The following is a 17,500-nucleotide window of genomic DNA, read 5'->3' as shown; positions in this document are numbered from 1 at the left end:
GATATTGTATTCTGTTTATTGAACGATTGTTTCTTGTTTGAAGCATTAAAGAGGTTGATGTGTGATGTGTTTAGCGCCCCCTGCTGTCTTAATGCTGAGAAACTGACCCAATAACATCCGAGAGTTAAACAGCCAATCAGCTCGCGAGTGTCCGCGCCTCTAGCTATGTTTGACCAATCAACTGAAGGCAGATACATTTAAGGCGGGGTCGGCGCTTCTGATTGGCTGTCCAGCGTATGTCCATCGTGCTGAAATGAGAACTCTATGATTATAAGCTAGAATCCGCTTCATCTGAACGACACGGTACGACACGATCATATTTATTCACGTGTTTGATCAGCTGATTGTGATTTTAGATGCTTTCTAATGACTAAAGAACGCTTGTCGAGTGAATGTGATTTTATTACGGTAATAGTTCTATTTGTTTTGAATAGTTTGCATTCAGCTAGGCAGTTATTGCATTAATAATGTATGTTTTATGACAGTTTAGTGCTGTAATAGCATCATAACTGTAGTTGTGCCGGATGTCTTCCAGATGTTTTCGCACATGTGTTCCTCGAAGCTGCAGGAGACTCTGGAGGTGTATCACAGTCTGAATCAATCCGAGTGGAGCTTCTCCAAGAAAACAGTCAGTTGCGTTCAGATCTGCTGCTTGTGCTCCGGTGCAGCAGCTGCGCTCGAGTCTAACAGCACCAGCTCTTCTGTGCTTCTTTCAGAGGGATGCGAGCGTCTGGAGGAGACCATCGGAGGAGTTCAGCGGCTTTCTGTGGGTACAAACAGCCCAAAGATGCACAAGAGTCACAGCTTATAAAGTGCTGCTTCAACTAAATTAAGTGTTAGAAGCTTTTCACAAAAATCTGGAATGCCCATTATAATGAATAAAAATAATTATTGCATTTTAATATATCTTTTTTTAGTCTTATATTTATCTTAAACCAAGCATTTTGTCATGTCTTCACCGAGTTTGTACTTAGAAAATTATTAACAAAATGTGCATAGTGTCTGTGATTTTTGGCAACAATGTAATATATTTGTGTTCGTTTCTTGTAAATAAGATTTTTCCTGAAAAAATGTAAAGTATTTTATAAAAAACAGACTTTAAAGTCAAGTCAGCTTTATTTATATAGCGCTTTTAACAATACAGATTCTGTCAAAGCACTGAACAGCATCAGATTAGAGGATAGAGTGTCAGTAATGTATAATAATAAGATTAAACACTCAATATTCAGTTAAAGGCATTTCATTATTGAGTTCAGTGATGTTATTGTCTAGCTCAGTTTAGTTTAAATAGTATCTGTGAAATCAAATAGATGATAATCACTAGAAATGAACTGAGCAAGCCAGAGGAGACGTGTCCCTCCGTCTGAACTAATGATTCTACGCCCATAACACTTTAGACTCATATGTGGCATCATTTACCAGAAATGACATCATTCAGCTCTTTAACAGTGCTGCAGAAAATGGTGAGTAGTATCATACTTTTTATTCATATTTTTGAGGCATGTTCTAGTCAGGGAGGGTACTGTCGAGCTTAACAACTCAACCCTGTCACTTAAAATTAAGATGGAATATCATTACTATATCAAGTATATATAATGTACTTCATTTATTGCTGCATATATGGCCTGCTCTCGAACACTACATGAGCAGTAGTGGCCATTCTGCGTGAAAAACACAACCCGTCACAAATATATGTATTTCTCATTGTTACGGGGTTGTAAACTTGTGATAGGGTTATTTGCTTCATTTATTAATAATTTTAATGAAAAAAATAAATAAAATAGTCATGGTTTCAGTAAATATATATATACTCCAAAATCATGACAACTCATATTTTTGTTTTAAATAGAATTTTTGATGCAAGATGTCCACTTAAAGGTTGACAAGCATCATCAGAAATTGCTCCCACATCTGCAGCAGAAAGGCAGTGTTGGCCATGCAGATATATCCTAACCCAGAAACAACGGGACAATATGATACAGAAACAAAACCAAACATTTTAATTTAAGGCAATGAATCCCTTCACATGTGTTACAGTCTTCAACCCCAAAGCACATTAATATATTTAGGAAAAAATAGGTAAGACAATTAAGAACAAAAGTATTTCTTGCTGATTACTATCTTACATAATAAGGGCTAAAACAATAAAATGGTGGTCTTAGTTAAAATTTTAAGTAATATTTTTTTTTTTTACAGAAATAAAGAGACCATAGACACAATTTGTGTTTTTAGTTTCAATCCTATAAAAAAGTGAAAATGAAGATAAATGTAACATTTGCTATCATTAAATTGTTATCAGGGACACATGAGCAGTAGGTACATGTTTGTTTTAGAACAATTTCTGAGTAAAATCCTTTTTAAACCAATCCCATTTTGTCCGTTACAGGGTTGAGAAAAAAAGGTGTCTAAAGCTGAAAATAAATGAAAATAATAAAAGGTCTTTAATGGCCGAGGTGGGAAAAGATGATTTTTCTGAGGTTTGATATGTGCCTAATGATGTGGGGTAAAATATGTATATTCCAAGTTGAAATGTTACCGAATCCCAGGAATGACCCATAAACTACTTTCTTTTTCATAAAGACTGCTCATAACTTTTAAATTCAGATACATGAATTCATTGGTCTAATTTGAATCTGGAAAGTAAAGCTGAAGATACAACGTTTGAGTTGCTTGGGCACTTTTCCATTGAGAATGGGTCACAGATTTCTCTCTGGAGGTTTTAGATCAGCCATGGCCCTGTGTCTCACCTGGTTGACCGTCGACTGCAGCATTTCCCAAAGTTGGCCCGTGTATCATCAGCCTAACTGCTAGTTAGTTCTTTAGACCATGAGTAAGTTTATGAGCTGCTGGCTGGTTGTGTTTGCAGATATAAAGTTGAAGGAACCGTGGCAGGGACTCCGCAGCAGATCATGGACTTCATCCGTCCCGGGGCCCGCAGGCTGGACTGGGACAGTATGCTCACTTCACTGGAGATCCTGCAGACCCCGGAGCAGGTGAACATGCGTCTGCGTCGTGTTAATCTACAACTGGGTTATAAAAGCGAGTGAATGTTCAGTGATAAAGAGATTCACAACCGCAATAAAACACCTGCACATCATTCAGTAGAATCTCAGATTAGACAGAACTGAAGTGTGTCTGGGGTTAAACAGTTGTTGTTTAATAAAGTCCTGCATGTGTTTTCAGGGCTGCTGTGTTGTCAAATACACCACCAGCGGGCAGATGTGGAACATCATCTCTCCACGAGAGTTTGTGGATTTCTCCTACACCACCAGCTATCAGCGCGGCTTGCTGTCCTGCGGTCAGTATCTGGTCAGCACTCAGTATCTGTCCTGTGGTCATTGGTCAGTATCTGTCCTGTGGTCAGCGGTCAGTATCTGTCCTGCGGTCAGCGGTCAGTATCTGTCCTGCGGTCAGCGGTCAGTATCTGTCCTGCAGTCAGTATCTGTCCTGTGGTCAGCGGTCAGTATCTGTCCTGTGGTCAGTGGTCAGTATCTGTCCTGTGGTCAGCGGTCAGTATCTGTCCTGTGGTCAGCGGTCAGTATCTGTCCTGTGGTCAGTGGTCAGTATCTGTCCTGTGGTCAGCGGTCAGTATCTGTCCTGCGGTCAGCGGTCAGTATCTGTCCTGCGGTCAGCGGTCAGTATCTGTCCTGCAGTCAGTATCTGTCCTGTGGTCAGCGGTCAGTATCTGTCCTGTGGTCAGCGGTCAGTATCTGTCCTGTGGTCAGTGGTCAGTATCTGTCCTGTGGTCAGCGGTCAGTATCTGTCCTGCAGTCAGTATCTGTCCTGTGGTCAGCGGTCAGTATCTGTCCTGTGGTCAGCGGTCAGAGCACTAAAAAAGAGCATTACGAGACCGGCTGCGTGTGTGCGGCTCGTCCGTGAGACGCGGGAGAAGCATTCAGAGACATGGGCTGTGTGTGTGGTCTTCTGAATTAGCGAACATAAACTTATTTCAAATTAATCTGTTGGGGAGATAAAATGTTTAAGATAAGGTTCATGTAGCCTACTAATAAAAACATCTAAAGATGTATCTTTTATTCTCCAGTACTGAAAGCAGAACCGATCAGGGAGCTCTTGATATGCGTTGTGCCGCAGCTCTTGCAAATTACCTTTTTTATTCATCGTCTGTCATTTCGAAGCTGAAGTTACGTACGTTTTTCTTTAGTTTTAATTTGCCTAACTTTCGATCTGACCCTTTTTATATGGTGGGTGTTTACGCAGTTGGCTAGAGCAGTGCTGATCGGGGAGAACGGAGGTCACTCTGGTGGTTAATAAGTCATGCATGTGCTCTGGATCAGAGTAATATCGTGTCCACATCGCAGGCTTTGCGGTTAGCAAATCGCAACGTCTCAAATGGCGATTGCGATTCGATTTGGATTAATGGCACAGCCCTAGTCTCAGCATCAGCTCAGGCGGTCATCATCTGCTGGTGTGAACGGCACCTGAATCGTTTCAGAAAGCCACTCTCTACATATTTCTCTCCGTGACGTCTGTTGGTGTGCGTCTGAAAGCAGGAGACAGTAAATGCAGCTCGTGTCAATTTCACTGCGTTCCAAAGTTCAAGTTTGCTGAACTCTGACCGGTGAACACATATGACATGAATCCATGTGACCAGCAGAAGATCGACAGGACCTCGTACCTGATTTAAAGACGCTAATGATTGGAGCGTTGCAGTAAAGTGAAACAGATGGCATATTTTCTCAGTTTTGATGCATTAAGCTGCGGTCACTCTAGACTTTCATGCAGATGTTCTTTGTACGCCGTAACGGTGGTGATATGACATCACGATCTGCGGCGTCTTTTTTAAAAACTGAAATTCAAATAATACAAATAATAATACATCTAAAATGTAAAAATATACAATCCACTCCACTTTCCTGCAGCACTGTTTTAAATTTCTGTTCTTTTAATTCAGCTTCGAGGTGAGATCTGCTGTTGGTCACGTGATTCACAGGTCAGAGTTCACCAAGCTTTGGGAACGCATTCCGGTCTGATGCATTCTAGTGATGTGCGTTCATGAACCATTCGCTTAGTTTGAACTAATCATTAAAGGGGTCGTATGATGCGATTTCAAGCTTTCCTTTCTCTTTGGAGTGATACAAGCTGTTCATGCATAAATAAGATCCCTGAAGTTGCAAAGACTAAAGTCTCAAAACCAAAGAGATGTTCTTTATCAAAGTTAAGACTCATCCACACCCTCCTAAACGGCTCATTCAAACGCCCCACATGTCTACGTCACGGTGTGGGGAGATTTGCATAACACCACCCAAATGTATACGCAATGAAAGAAGGCGGAGCTATTATTCTGGCTGTATGCTGTTGCTGCCGCCGGCGTCATGTCCTGGAGACGTTGTGTTTCGTTGTGAAACTACTTTGTTTGAGCTTCCAAAAGAGGACACAACTAGAAATCAGTGGTTAAGTTGTGTTTACAACACTGTTCCAGAACAGTTCAACCCAAATATTAGAGTGTGTGCAGCGCAGTTTACGAAGGACTGTTTCCTGAACCTGGAGGAGTAGCCTACAATGCTGGCTGCTCAAAGCCTGTTTCTATAAAGTGAGGCAAATCCAACTTTACAAGAACAGTCTGGCGCTTCTGACTCACAGCCTGTTTCTGCTGCTGACGATTCAAACGCGAGGGCTTGTTCACAAATGCAGACATGGTAATGTTTACGTAAAAAGACAGTATAAGTCATTATAATCAGTAATTATGTCCCCACTGGATGCAACAAATGCCTCGTTTATAATGGGTTTTATTGTTTTAGTCTCATCGCACCGGGACACGGCATCACAATACGGTGAGGGGCGTAACCTTTCCGTCTCACGCTTGAGGTATTCAGCCAATCACAACGCACTGGATAGCTGGCCAATCAGAGCACGCCTCGCTTCTCAGAACGATGAGCTTTCAGAAAGGCGGAGCATAAAGGATCAACAGTAATGTACAGTATGTGGAAAATGTGTTTTTTGAACCTTAAACCGCATAAACACATTGCATTACACCAAATCCACAAAATAATGTTCTTTTTAGCAACATCATATGACCCCTTTAACATGAGTCGCCTCAGCGAGGGATTCGTTCAGTTCGTGTTTGTATTTATTCTAAGATACTGAGTCGGGAAGCAAACGACTCGAACCCGAAGATTTAAGAGCTGAACTCTCTCCGCAGACTGAGGAGATTCCTATTCCAGCCATGATTATGTTCTACAGAGGCTCTATTGAAAGCATGCTCACTTACTGTATCTCTTCCTGGTTTGGTAATAGCACAGCAGAGGAGAGACATAAACTGAATAAGATAGTAAGGACTGCTGAAAAAATGATTGGTGTCTCGTTGCCATGTTTGCAGGACATCTACACCGAACGCTGCATGAGCAGAGCAAAGGCCATTCTAAAGGACTCTACTCGTTTCTTTCATGGCATCTTCACACTCCTGCAGTCTGGTAAAAGATACAGAAGTATCAGATCAAGGACTTCTAGGCTGTTAAACAGCTTTTTCCCTACAGCTATTATATTACTGAGCTGTGGACATGTGAAACCTAATTTAGTTTTTATGTGAAGCATAAAAATGACAAATAAAGGAAATCTGAATCTGAACTAATCAGTTCTGTTTCTGGTCCAGACTGCGTAGCTTAGTTTACAGGATGTGATGTGATGTGAACGAACGATAGGTTAGGGAAACTAACAGACTGCATCATCTGAATGAATGAATCCTTTCGGCAGGTGTGAGCGTGGAGCATGATGAGCAGAGCGCAGGCTTCGTTCGAGGGTTCAATCATCCGTGTGGCTGGTTCTGTGTGCCGGCGCCGGACTCGGAGCTCAGTGTACTGACCGGATACATCCAGACGGACCTGAGGGGGATGCTGCCGCAGACGGCGGTGGACACAGCTATGGCCAGCGGACTGGTCAGCTTCTACAACGACCTGACACGAGCTCTGAAAGCTTAGCGTTTGATCTGATGAACTCTGATATAGATGTAAATAATCCTCATCACCACACATTCATTTATTATTGCACTTTTTGTTTTTGTTCATGTTGGTGTTTTGTATAATGTGATTAAAATCAGTGTAATTGTTTTTTATAAAATGTAAAATTGTAAAAAGTATTTTTTTTTTTTAAATCTTATAAATTTCTCTTATCATTACATGTCTCTGTGTGACACAAACAAATCAGCTCAGTATTTACATACAGATGAAAAGGATGCAACTGTTGGACAGATGTGTTTGTTTTCCTCACGTGGATGAAATATTCATAAAGCAGCTGAACGTACAGCATAAAGCAACGAAGGCTTTTTCTTATTTAATTAGGACACAGAACAGGGTTTGTGTTTTAATATCAGCGACCATTTCTCATTTATTTCCGTTCAGAGAAGCAGTGTTTCATGTTAATGTTTTTTTTTTAAAGAAGTCTCTTAGTGAATAATGTTACAAAAGATTTATATTTTAAATAAATACTTTTAACGTTTTAATCATTAAAAAAATCCTGAAAGAAGTATCACAGGTTTCTAAAAAACAAATATTAATCAGCACAACAGTTTCATCAGAGATAATTAATCAGAGATAATAAATCAGCATATCAGAGTGATTTCTGCAGTAATGATCCTGTGTATCACAGGAATAAATTATATTCTATAGTGTATTAAAACAGAAAACCACTATTTTAAATTGCAATAATATTTCACAATATTACTGTTTTTTCTGTATTTTTAATCGCATAAACGCAGCCTTGATGAGCAGAAAAGTCTTCTTTAAAAACATCAAAATCTTACTGAGCCCAAACGACAGTGTTAATACAGAGGTTTTAATTTACTAATAATAAAAAACTAAAAAGAATAAACACAGTTTTAGTGTAAATAAGTAAAAAATATTTAGATTTTCCACTATGTCTTTTTAAGACATTAATATGCGATGACGTTGAAGTGGAAGCCCCGCCCACCGACTCGTGCGTGTGTGCGTGCGCGCTCCCGCGGCAGCTGAGGCGACTGATCGCGGTTGGGTCTGCGTCTCTGGATCCGGATCCGGATGAGGTTCGGTTCTTTCCCCGCTCCGCAGCGTGACAGCTGGATTCGGTTGGGCTCGGGTCTCCATGACAACAGAATCAGCTGAGTGAGTAACTTTAACAAACGAACAGAAACACACCGAGATGTTAGTGAGGGCTCAAACTACAGCGGCTCGGTTCGGTTCGTGTTTAGTCGAGGTTTCTGTCGGAGGGCTTTGTGCGCTTGTCCTTTAAAGATCCACTTACAGGAAAATCCCGTTTCTGTTTCGCTCTGAATCATCATCATCATCACACATGTGGCCCGTTTCTCTGTCTGCTGGTAGTTTCTGGTATGATCTGGGTTTGTTGTGGAGCTTCACACATGAGTTTGAGAGGACAGGGGGCAGATGGACTGAAGCGGGGCTGTTCTGGGTCGGTGCAGGTGAGTCTGGGTTTATTCATGACGATCATCTGATTGTGAAGCGGTTTATTGAGCAGGTAGGAGCTCAGAAGTGTTTCTGGGGTTCAGTATCTCTGCAGGCAGCTGTGTTCTTCTGCAGATAAAGCAGCTGAGAGCTGTCTGATAACACTGCCTTCATGGACCCGTTGGCATTTTCTATCTCTGGAGTTAAAATAGTATTTAGTAGCACTTGTAGTACGCATCTCATTACACTCAAGTGCACTACAAGCGGTGACTAAATACATTTTTAAAAACAAAGAGAGTATGTTAAAAGCGCATTTTAGTTTATATTCATGGTGTCCCAAAATAGCACACACTTTGTTTTTCTTGAGAAGTACTAAAGAAACATTTTTAATATATTAAGTGTGCGAAAACAGAGCACTTTAAGTACATTATGTAAGTGCAGTTTTATTCACCAGGGATATCTCGTCCTTCCTCGCTGCAGACTGTACAAACTCCAGGAGGACTTCATTTAGACACAAATCCTCCTTTACGGTGGAGACTGATGACAAGCAGCTGAGATCAGAGAAGTGTTTCGAGATCACTGATTGGCTGATTCCAGATCAGATCTGCTGTTTCTCTCTGTGCTCCAGCTGATGGAATAACTAGTTTCAGTGCAGCTTTAATGGAAACCTGTCATTAACGTTTCAGGAAAAACCCAAGAGAACAGTGACTGTCAATCACACACACACACACACACACACACACACATGTGATTAAATCACGTCACTTTAATATTATGCACACACTCTGTTTTCATTTCCTCTTTCTGATCAGTTTGACCACAGAAGCTCACAGTGAAGGAGAGACCGAGACCAATCCAGGCTCTGTTGCAGCGCTGGGGGTAACACATTACAAGTAACCTAATGCATTGCTTTCAATAAAACGTAACTAAGTAACGCAGTTAGTTCCTTTTTTATCGAGTAATGCAATATTGTAAGGCATTACTTTTAAAAGTAACTTTCCCCAGCGCTGCTCTGTTGTTGTGGCATCAACTATCTCAGGCCGGACTGTAATTGTTCAGTTTAGACGGGTCTGGCTAGAGGATTGTGGGTAGAGTCATACAGCAGAGCGTTCTGAGTGTTTGTGGACTATAAGAACTACAATCACTGAAGGAAGACCACGCCACCAGAGGAACGTTTCAGTAATGTTCCTGCATCAGATCAAATTGAGTCGAGTTTTGTTATTGATTATTGTTCTTGTTAAACCAGACTGATGTCCGGCCGGAGTCATGTTTGTTTGCTGCATTGAATCCCCAGAGTCTCGTTACAGTCGTTGTAAAGCTCCACTGACTCCCAGGAGCTTCGTTACTCTACAAATCAACTGATAACAAGTCTTACATGAACTATATTAGAGTGGAAGCCATTGTCACACTACACAAACATGCTTATTTTAGTGTGCATTTCTGCACTTTGCCTTTTTCTTGCATGTGGTTTTCAGCTGCACAGCGTTTGTGTGTGTGTGTGTGAGTTTGTGTGTGTGTGTGTGTGTGTTTGTGTGAGTGTGTGCGTGTGTGTGTGTTTGTGTGAGTGTGTGTGTGTGTGTGTGAGTGTGTGTGTGTGTGCACAACTGTAAAATGAGATAAAAAAAAGTCAGAAATATTGAAAGTGTCGCTGTGAGTCGAGCAGCAGACAGATTTCTGATCTACTGCTTTATTAAAACATTGAACACCGTCAGACCCAGTGTTAGGGGTGTAACACAAGTTACGTAACCAGATTACTTTTTTCAAGTAACTACTAAGGTAACATATTACTTTAAAACTAACAACAACCGTATCGGAGTTACTTCTTCAAATGAAGTAAATGAAGCATGTTACGGTGTTTTCCATGCATTGACTGACAGCTCTTCTGTCTCGTGTTCACAGAAATGTCCAGAGACAGAGACTCTTCCTTATTATTCATTTCACTTTTGGTGTGATTTACAGTAGCCAAAAATATTACTTGTGTTTTGTGTTATTAAAAAACAAATAAGCAAGCCCAGCCCAGGTGATAAAACGTAACGCAAAAGTAACAATGCATTACTTTCCATAAAAAGTGACTAAGTAACACAATTAGTTACATTTTATGGAGTAATGCATTACTTTTAAAAGTAAATTTCCCCAACACTGGTCAGACCTCCAAATGTTTTACAGAGGCGTCCAGTGTATTGCGTAGAGGGGAACATCCAGAAATGTTTTTCTTTCTAAAGCACCTTTAACAAGTCATGGTTGACCTAAAGTGCTGAACAATACACGTAAAGTCAAACTAAATAAAAAGACGTCCAATGGCAATGCTGTCGTCGTTCATCACGTCACGCCGAGGCAGTATGACTTTGAAGTGTTGGGCAGGATGTTCGTGTCGCTCTTTATCAAACAGTAAAGACAGATAGAGATCAGAGTCGTGCTCCAGAAACACATTACAGCATCTGTGACAGTCGTTCATACACCGATGTGCTCCAATCAAAGTCTTCTGGAGTCTGATCATGTTTTCATTAAATCTGATCTGCATTTATATTCATTTAAAACACAAACTTCAAGCCTGTTTCACTTGGTTGACATTTACGTTTTTCTCAAATATTTTCACAGACATCTCTTTATGTTCACAGAAGAAGTCAAGTCATCAACAGAATTTGATCCTCTTTCCCTCAACTCTATTGTGACAATTAGGCATATATTTGCTGAGTTGAGATTCAATTTAACATCTTTTTTTTTCAAGAAAAAGAGTATGAAAACGTGTTTTAAATACAGACTGTGTGTGTTTCTCTTCAGGTAAGTATAAATGGCTTTGCCAGCGTTTGTGAGCATGGAGCCGTGTGACGGGCGTTTGGAGAAGCAGGCCCTGCAGGTGCATCTGTACAGAGACGAGGCGAGCTCGTTAAACTATCCGGCCGGAGAATACGTGACCGAAGAGCTCTGCATCAGCGCCGCCAAGGAGTGCGGTGAGTCCAGACCCGTCCTAGCAATTACAGAGACAGTTCAGCCAAAAATGACAATTCTGTCATTAATTACTCACCCGTTAGACCTCCGTTCGTCTTCGGAACACAAATTAAGATATTTTTGATGAAATCTGAGCGCTCTCTGACCCTGCATAGACAGCAATGCAACTGAAACGTTCCCAGATCCAGAAACACAGTAAGGACATCAGTAAAACAGTTCATGTGACATCAGGGGCTCAACCGTAATTTTTACGAAGCAGCAAGAATACTTTTTGTGCACAAAGAAAATAAAAATAACTTTATTTAACAATTATTTACGTGTTAAACTAAAATAAGCACCTCTGCACTTAAACATCACAAGGACGTGAAACACACATGCGCTAACCCTTGTTTACGTGCGAGGGAACGTACATGCGTCCCGATACTCTCTATAATGGCACTTTAGAGTAACACATAGGAGAAGAATTGTTGAATAAAGTTGTTGTTTTTATTTTCTTGCTCATAAAAATGATGGTTGAGCCCCTGATGTCACATGAACTGTTTTACTGATGTCCTCACTGTGTTTCTGGGTCTGGGAATGTTTCAGTTGCATTGCTGTCTATGCAGGGTCAGAGAGCGCTCAGATTTCATCAAAAATATCTTAATTTGTGTTCCGAAGACGAACGGAGGTCTAACGGGTTTGGAACGACATGAGGGTGAGTAACTAATGACAGAATTGTCATTTCTGGGTGAACTAAGCCTTTAATATTGATGAACAGAATTCACATGTCTGTACTTTGTGTGTTTGTGGGAACTTCATGGCAGATTATTATGACTTTACTCAACATGACATGTAAGACATGTGAGTGTGCAGACATAAGCAATCATTTTATTTCTTCATAAAACATCATCAGTTAATTATGTGTAACTGCTGGTGTTCTCAGAAGCATTCCTCTCATCATCTGCGGTGTGTTTGCAGCAGAGTCGTTCTGTGCGTGTTTCAGTGCTAAAATCAGAGCCAGGCGTACCCTCCACTGAGTTAACTAGCTGTTAGTAACCATGGGTTAAGGTTAGTGGTCGACACACGATACACACTTCACAAGATCTCACAGCTGGATTCATCTGCAAGGTTTGTGAAATTAAATGTTTATTAGACATTAAAAGATCTGTTTAAATTATATAACTGCGTATTTGCTGAATACTGATGGGAAACGAGAAAGAATTATATTTGCCTATTACTAATAATTTAAAATAAATTGTTTAACTTTTATATGCCTTTTAATGAATTTGTTGAACAGTTCTTTCTGATGATTAGACAGACTTCTATCCATATTAGACAGAACTGGTAAATGTCGACAGCGAACGAGAGGAAGAATGTGAGCGCTGTGTCAGACTCGAACACATCGGCCAAACAGAAAAAACGGTCAGGCCAAAACCGATATTTGAAAATGCCAAATATCAGCCGATATATCGGGCTTGGCGATATATCAGTCAACCACTAGTTAAGGTGCAAATTTAGCAGAGAAGAACGCTCCACCGTCTGAATGAAGCTCCGCTGAATCAAGCCAAAACAAGCCGCTGTCTGCTGGTCAGTGTGGTGAATTTGTGCGACCTATGAACCCGTTTCGAAATCTGCATGAAGAAATCTTTCAGCTCTATTCCTGGTTTTTGAGCTGAACGCTGGTGAATGTGGTCGGATCTGTTCAGTCGATCAGTCTGTGCACATTACACGCTTCACAGAAACATCTGAAGACGCTTTAGCTCAGCAGTACATATCAACTAAGTTTACAAACATGTCTTTTTCAAATGTATTATAATAATCCGGTGAGGTTTTAGTGTGAAGCAGTAGGTCTGATCTCACCCTCATCAAGTCAATTCAAGCAACTATTCATAGAAAAATCCATAGAGGAATTTGAAACAATGACCTGCAAACTACCTTAAAAAATGTGCACAGGATGCTTACGACAAAAACTGATTTGATTGTGTTAAAATAAAAACAAATGACCTGAGAAGAGCCTTTTATGGCATTGACAGCAGTTGAGATGTTCATGGGCAACATTTAACTCTTGAGTTGTGGGACAAGTAAAAAATGCTGAATGGTCCTGCTTCATGTTTTAAGTGTCCAAAAGCGAGACGCGTGGAAAAAACTTAAAAAATACATGAAAAACGATCAGTTGTGGGACTATATTCAAGCCAGTCATTAATCAGCATACCCTTCATTCCCTTCGTCTGCACTTTGTTGTGAGATGATTCAGGAATGAGCAGAACTGCACAGAAACTCCGGCTCTTTCAGTGGCGAGTGAATTCTGACCAACTTATACGCCTTTGATTGGCCACTGCGTTCAAGAAATCAACAGATATGTCTGTGATTGGCTACATTGCTCAACGCTGCAAAAACACGTAAATAGTAACTTTTCTAGCAGCCTATAGAGCCGGGCTTGGGCTTGGCTGACCACTCCAGATCTGCCCCCCGGGGCTGTTCAATACGGCTGATGTGTTTTACTGGGGCTTCACTGTTATTCTGACATAGTGAGCGAATAACACAGTGAATCACCATTAAACCTCAAACGCTGCACAGAGCCACACGAGCGACGCAGTCCGTGTCAGAACGATCTCAGAATTCACTGAAATGACGTTTAATTAGCTCAGCAGTGATAAACGACGTCACCAGAGTGAGCTGCTATCACCTTTAGAGGAGACTGGCCCGAGAGTTGCTGTAGACTGGTAAACTTCCTGTTCCCACTCTTACCACTTCCTGTTTACCCCTCTGAGTGTTAAGGGCATAAGAGTGTGTGAGAGAGTGAGTGTGTGCAGGACACACCCTCATTCACTTCCTCTTTTAATTCAGTTCCCTCTTTAATGCTGCAGCTGCTGTCTGTCTGTCCTCATCAAACACACACACACACACTCACTCACTCACTCGCTCACACACACACACACACACACACACAGAGTGAGCGGATGTGTTGTCAGGTCAGAGGTCACGCAGCCTCATGATGTGTCTGTGAATGATTGACAGGTGTCAGTCCCCCACACCGGAGTCTGTTTGGACTCATGAGAGAGCGAGACCGCGTGTGGCTTCCGCCCAATCACATCCTCAAGATCGAGGCCTCGGCCAATGAGAGACTGCTGTTCCGGATCAGGTGAGCATCGCGAGGATCAGCTGCAGCACTGATGCATGCTGGGATTGGCAGCCTGATCTAATCCTGTCCGTCTGCAGGTTTTATTTTCCAGGCTGGTACGGCAGCGGCTCGAACTCGGCCCGCAGGTACGGCGTCTCCAAGAGTTCAGAGGCACCTGTGCTCGATGACATCACTGCGGCGTACCTGTTTGCTCAGGTGAGGAGGACGGAGATCCACGGGACCGATGTTCACCGCCGACAGCGTGTCTGAGAACCGATTGTGTTGTTTTCCACACTGATAGTCATTAGACAACACCATGACTGCTGTATTGTGAATATTGTTAGAATAATCATCTGTGTCCCTGCAGCACAGAAGCAGTCATGAGTAACACAGGTATATCTGTAGCAATAGCCAACAATACATTGTATGGATCAAAATTATACATTTCTCTTTTATGACAAAAATCATTAGGATATTAAGATCATGTTCCATGAAGATATTTAGTAAATTTCCTACCGTAAATATATCAAAACTTCATTTCTGATTAGTAATATGCATTGCTAAGAACTTCATTTGAACAACTTTAAAGGAGATTTTCTCAATATTTAGATTTTTTTGCTCCCTCAGATTCCAGATTTTCAAATATTGTCCGATCCTAATTTTCTCAATCCAGATTGCATGACAGCTGCTGCTGGAGTAATACATGCATTGTTTATTGTGCAAACCTGTCTCTCCCCGTCTCTCAGTGGAGGTCAGATTTTCTGAGCGGCGCGGTCAGCGTTCCCATCAGCATGGAGTTTCAGGAAGAGTGCTTGGGATTGGCTGTTCTTGATATGATGCGTTTGGCCAAAGAAAAAGCCAAGTCACTTGTTGACATCTACAACCACAACAGGTGTGTTCACCCGTGACTTTTGACCTGCTGCTGCCCGTAAAGTCTGAACTGAACTCTGTGTTTATTTGCAGCTATAAGTTGTTCCTCCCGAAGAACATGCGAGCGCACATCCAGAACCTGCACTTTGTGACCCGGAAGAGGATCCGCTTCCGCTTCAGGAAGTTCATCCAGCAGTTCAGAGTGTGTAAAGCCTTGCCTCGAGACCTGAAGCTGAAGTACGTGGTCAGTCTGGAGACGCTGCAGTCGGCCTTCTACACCGAGCAGTTCCACGTCAGCGAAGCGTCCGCAGGAGACGTCTCCATCATCGTCAGCGGGAGCCGCGGGATCCGCTGGAGCCGAGCCAAAGAGGCCAGAGACCGAGAGGTGCGGAGACTTCACGGTTTACGCATATATTCTGAGGAGAGCGGCTCTGACCCTCTCTGTCTTTCTCAGGATCCGCAGGTTTACTGTGATTTCTCAGAGGTCATCGACATCAGTGTAAAGCAGGGCACTAAAGACGGGTCGGTGGAGAACCGGATAGTCTCCATCAACAGACGAGACGGTCAGACGCTGGTGAGGTTCGGTCGCGCTTCAGTCTGTCCTCGTCTCAGATGCATGTCTGAAGCGTCTCTCTCTGTGTCCCGCAGGAGCTGGAGTTTCATTCTCTGAGCGAGGCGCTGTCCTTCGTCTCTCTGATCGATGGCTACTACAGACTGACCACAGACGCTCATCACTACCTGTGTAAGGAGGTGGCGCCCCCTAGACTGCTGGAGGCCATTCAGCTCAGCTGCCACGGGCCAGTGTCGTGAGTACACACTCTCACACGCTCACACACACACACACACACACACACACACACACACACACACTCTCTCTCACACACACACACACATGTTGGTTTTTGTGGTTTATGGGGACTCTCCATAGGTGTAATGGTTTTTATACTGAACAAACTGTGTGTGCTATTGCCCTACACCAACCCTACACCTAAACTTAGCCCTCACAGGAGACTTTGTGCATTTTTAGATTTTCAAAAAAACACCATTTAGTATGTTTTTTAAGCCTTTTGAATTACGGGGACATAGGCAGTGTCCTCATAAACCAGCTTCATATTGTAATACCTCTGTCATACCCATGTCATTATACACATTTGTGTCCTCATAAACCACATAAACATGCACACAGATACACACACCCACACACACACTCACAGATACACACTTACACAGAGACACACACACACACACACAGTCTTCAGAAATGAACTGTTTTCTTGGGTCAGGACGGAGTTCGCCATCAGCCGATTGCGCCGATGTAAAAACCACAGGGGTGTTTATATCCTGAGGTGCAGCCCAAAAGATTACGACCGGTACTTCCTGTCCTTCATGGTTGAGGTGAGTGTGTGTTTATGTGGATTATATCACAGGCCAGAGGATGTCTTTATCTCAATCAATCCCCAGCAGTAATTAACTCTCAGCTCAGTGTGTGTTTTATTGATCGTCTGTGTGTGTGTGTGTGTGTGTGTGTGTGTGTGTATCTCTGTGTATGTGTGTGTGTCTGCAGTTCGAGGGTCAGCTGGAGTTCAAGCACTGTCTGGTGGTTCGCTCCCACTCAGGAGAGTTTGTGCTGAACGGAGCTAAATGCAGCTTCAGCAGTCTGGGTGAATTACTGCAGCACTACCAGAAGGAGGCGCTGCGCTCCGACACACACGTGTTCCAGTTCAGCCGCCGCTGTCCGCCGCGCAGCAAAGGTCAGACACGGATCTGTGCTTCGGATCAGACGCTCCGGTGGAAGTGTGTGAGTGACGTGTGTTTGTGTCTGTAGATAAATCCAATCTGCTGGTGTGCAGGAACAGCCTAACCTCTGACGCCTGTCTCTCGCCGTCTGAACTCAAACACGTCGACCAGATGATCTTCCACAAGATCCATAAAGAAGATCTGGAGAAGGTGAGCCTGCGCGCGCGCGCACGCACACACACACACACACACACACACACACACACACACACTGAGGCTCTCGAGAACACAGATCACGCCAGCTACGTTCATTATTTGTGTATCCGATTGGAATCTTGTCTGAATGATTGATCATCTGCACTGTGTATCACAACTGTTCAGATCCGATTTCTTGTTCAGTTTGCTTCTTTCATCTTACAGAGTATCTGCATTTCTATAGCAGCAATGTTGCGTT

General features: G+C 42.4%; 3 protein-coding genes across 7 annotated transcripts in view; all 3 read left to right on the top strand.

Moving 5' to 3' along the window:
- Positions 1 to 65, top strand: part of LOC306855481 (tRNA-uridine aminocarboxypropyltransferase 2-like) — a gene marked incomplete at its 5' end in the record, with an annotated part of 4,148 nt that extends 4,083 nt beyond the window's left edge. For both annotated transcript variants that reach the window (XM_079394230.1, XM_079394231.1), the window contains one exon: positions 1 to 65. This exon is cut by the window's left edge and continues 288 nt beyond it.
- Positions 66 to 231: 166 nt separating this feature from the next.
- LOC306855482 (stAR-related lipid transfer protein 4-like) lies at positions 232 to 7,132 on the top strand. Of its 2 annotated transcripts, none has more exons than XM_079394233.1 (6): positions 232 to 303; positions 536 to 628; positions 717 to 766; positions 2,867 to 2,993; positions 3,184 to 3,298; positions 6,712 to 7,132. In XM_079394233.1, the coding sequence occupies exons 2-6, from the start codon at positions 536 to 538 to the stop codon at positions 6,933 to 6,935; spliced, it is 609 nt and encodes a 202-aa protein (XP_079250359.1). In that variant the 5' UTR covers positions 232 to 303; the 3' UTR covers positions 6,936 to 7,132. The 2 variants fall into 2 exon arrangements, with proteins under 2 accessions (XP_079250359.1, XP_079250358.1); XM_079394232.1 differs by having other exon boundaries at positions 241 to 408.
- A 792-nt stretch (positions 7,133 to 7,924) lies between these two features.
- Positions 7,925 to 17,500, top strand: part of LOC306855478 (tyrosine-protein kinase JAK2-like) — a 22,597-nt gene continuing 13,021 nt past the window's right edge. Inside the window, exons 1-11 of one of the 3 annotated variants that reach the window (XM_079394225.1) lie at positions 7,925 to 8,093; positions 11,172 to 11,341; positions 14,337 to 14,460; positions 14,538 to 14,655; positions 15,186 to 15,331; positions 15,403 to 15,694; positions 15,764 to 15,883; positions 15,958 to 16,115; positions 16,593 to 16,704; positions 16,874 to 17,060; positions 17,135 to 17,256. In XM_079394225.1, the coding sequence (XP_079250351.1) occupies positions 11,182 to 11,341; positions 14,337 to 14,460; positions 14,538 to 14,655; positions 15,186 to 15,331; positions 15,403 to 15,694; positions 15,764 to 15,883; positions 15,958 to 16,115; positions 16,593 to 16,704; positions 16,874 to 17,060; positions 17,135 to 17,256 (1,539 nt within the window). In that variant the 5' untranslated portion in view covers positions 7,925 to 8,093; positions 11,172 to 11,181. Of the gene's footprint in view, positions 8,094 to 8,301; positions 8,408 to 11,171; positions 11,342 to 14,336; positions 14,461 to 14,537; positions 14,656 to 15,185; positions 15,332 to 15,402; positions 15,695 to 15,763; positions 15,884 to 15,957; positions 16,116 to 16,592; positions 16,705 to 16,873; positions 17,061 to 17,134; positions 17,257 to 17,500 lie in introns of those variants that run through there. The other 2 variants (XR_013782940.1, XM_079394226.1) reach the window with 2 other exon arrangements.

This window comes from Barbus barbus, assembly GCF_936440315.1.
Source record: "Barbus barbus genome assembly, chromosome: 36".
NCBI lineage: Eukaryota > Metazoa > Chordata > Actinopteri > Cypriniformes > Cyprinidae > Barbus > Barbus barbus.
Note: the sequence above shows the minus strand (reverse complement) of the source record. Positions and strands in the feature narration are given on the sequence as shown.

Excerpts from the sequence above, each read along its gene's own strand:
- LOC306855482 (XM_079394232.1), top strand. The coding sequence starts at position 367 with ATGACTAAAGAACGCTTGTCGAGTGAATGTGATTTTATTACG. Across the intron at positions 409-535 it reads GTGAATGTGATTTTATTACG|ATGTTTTCGCACATGTGTTC; the intron begins GTAATAGTTCTA and ends GATGTCTTCCAG. Across the intron at positions 767-2,866 it reads GAGGAGTTCAGCGGCTTTCT|ATATAAAGTTGAAGGAACCG; the intron begins GTGGGTACAAAC and ends TTGTGTTTGCAG.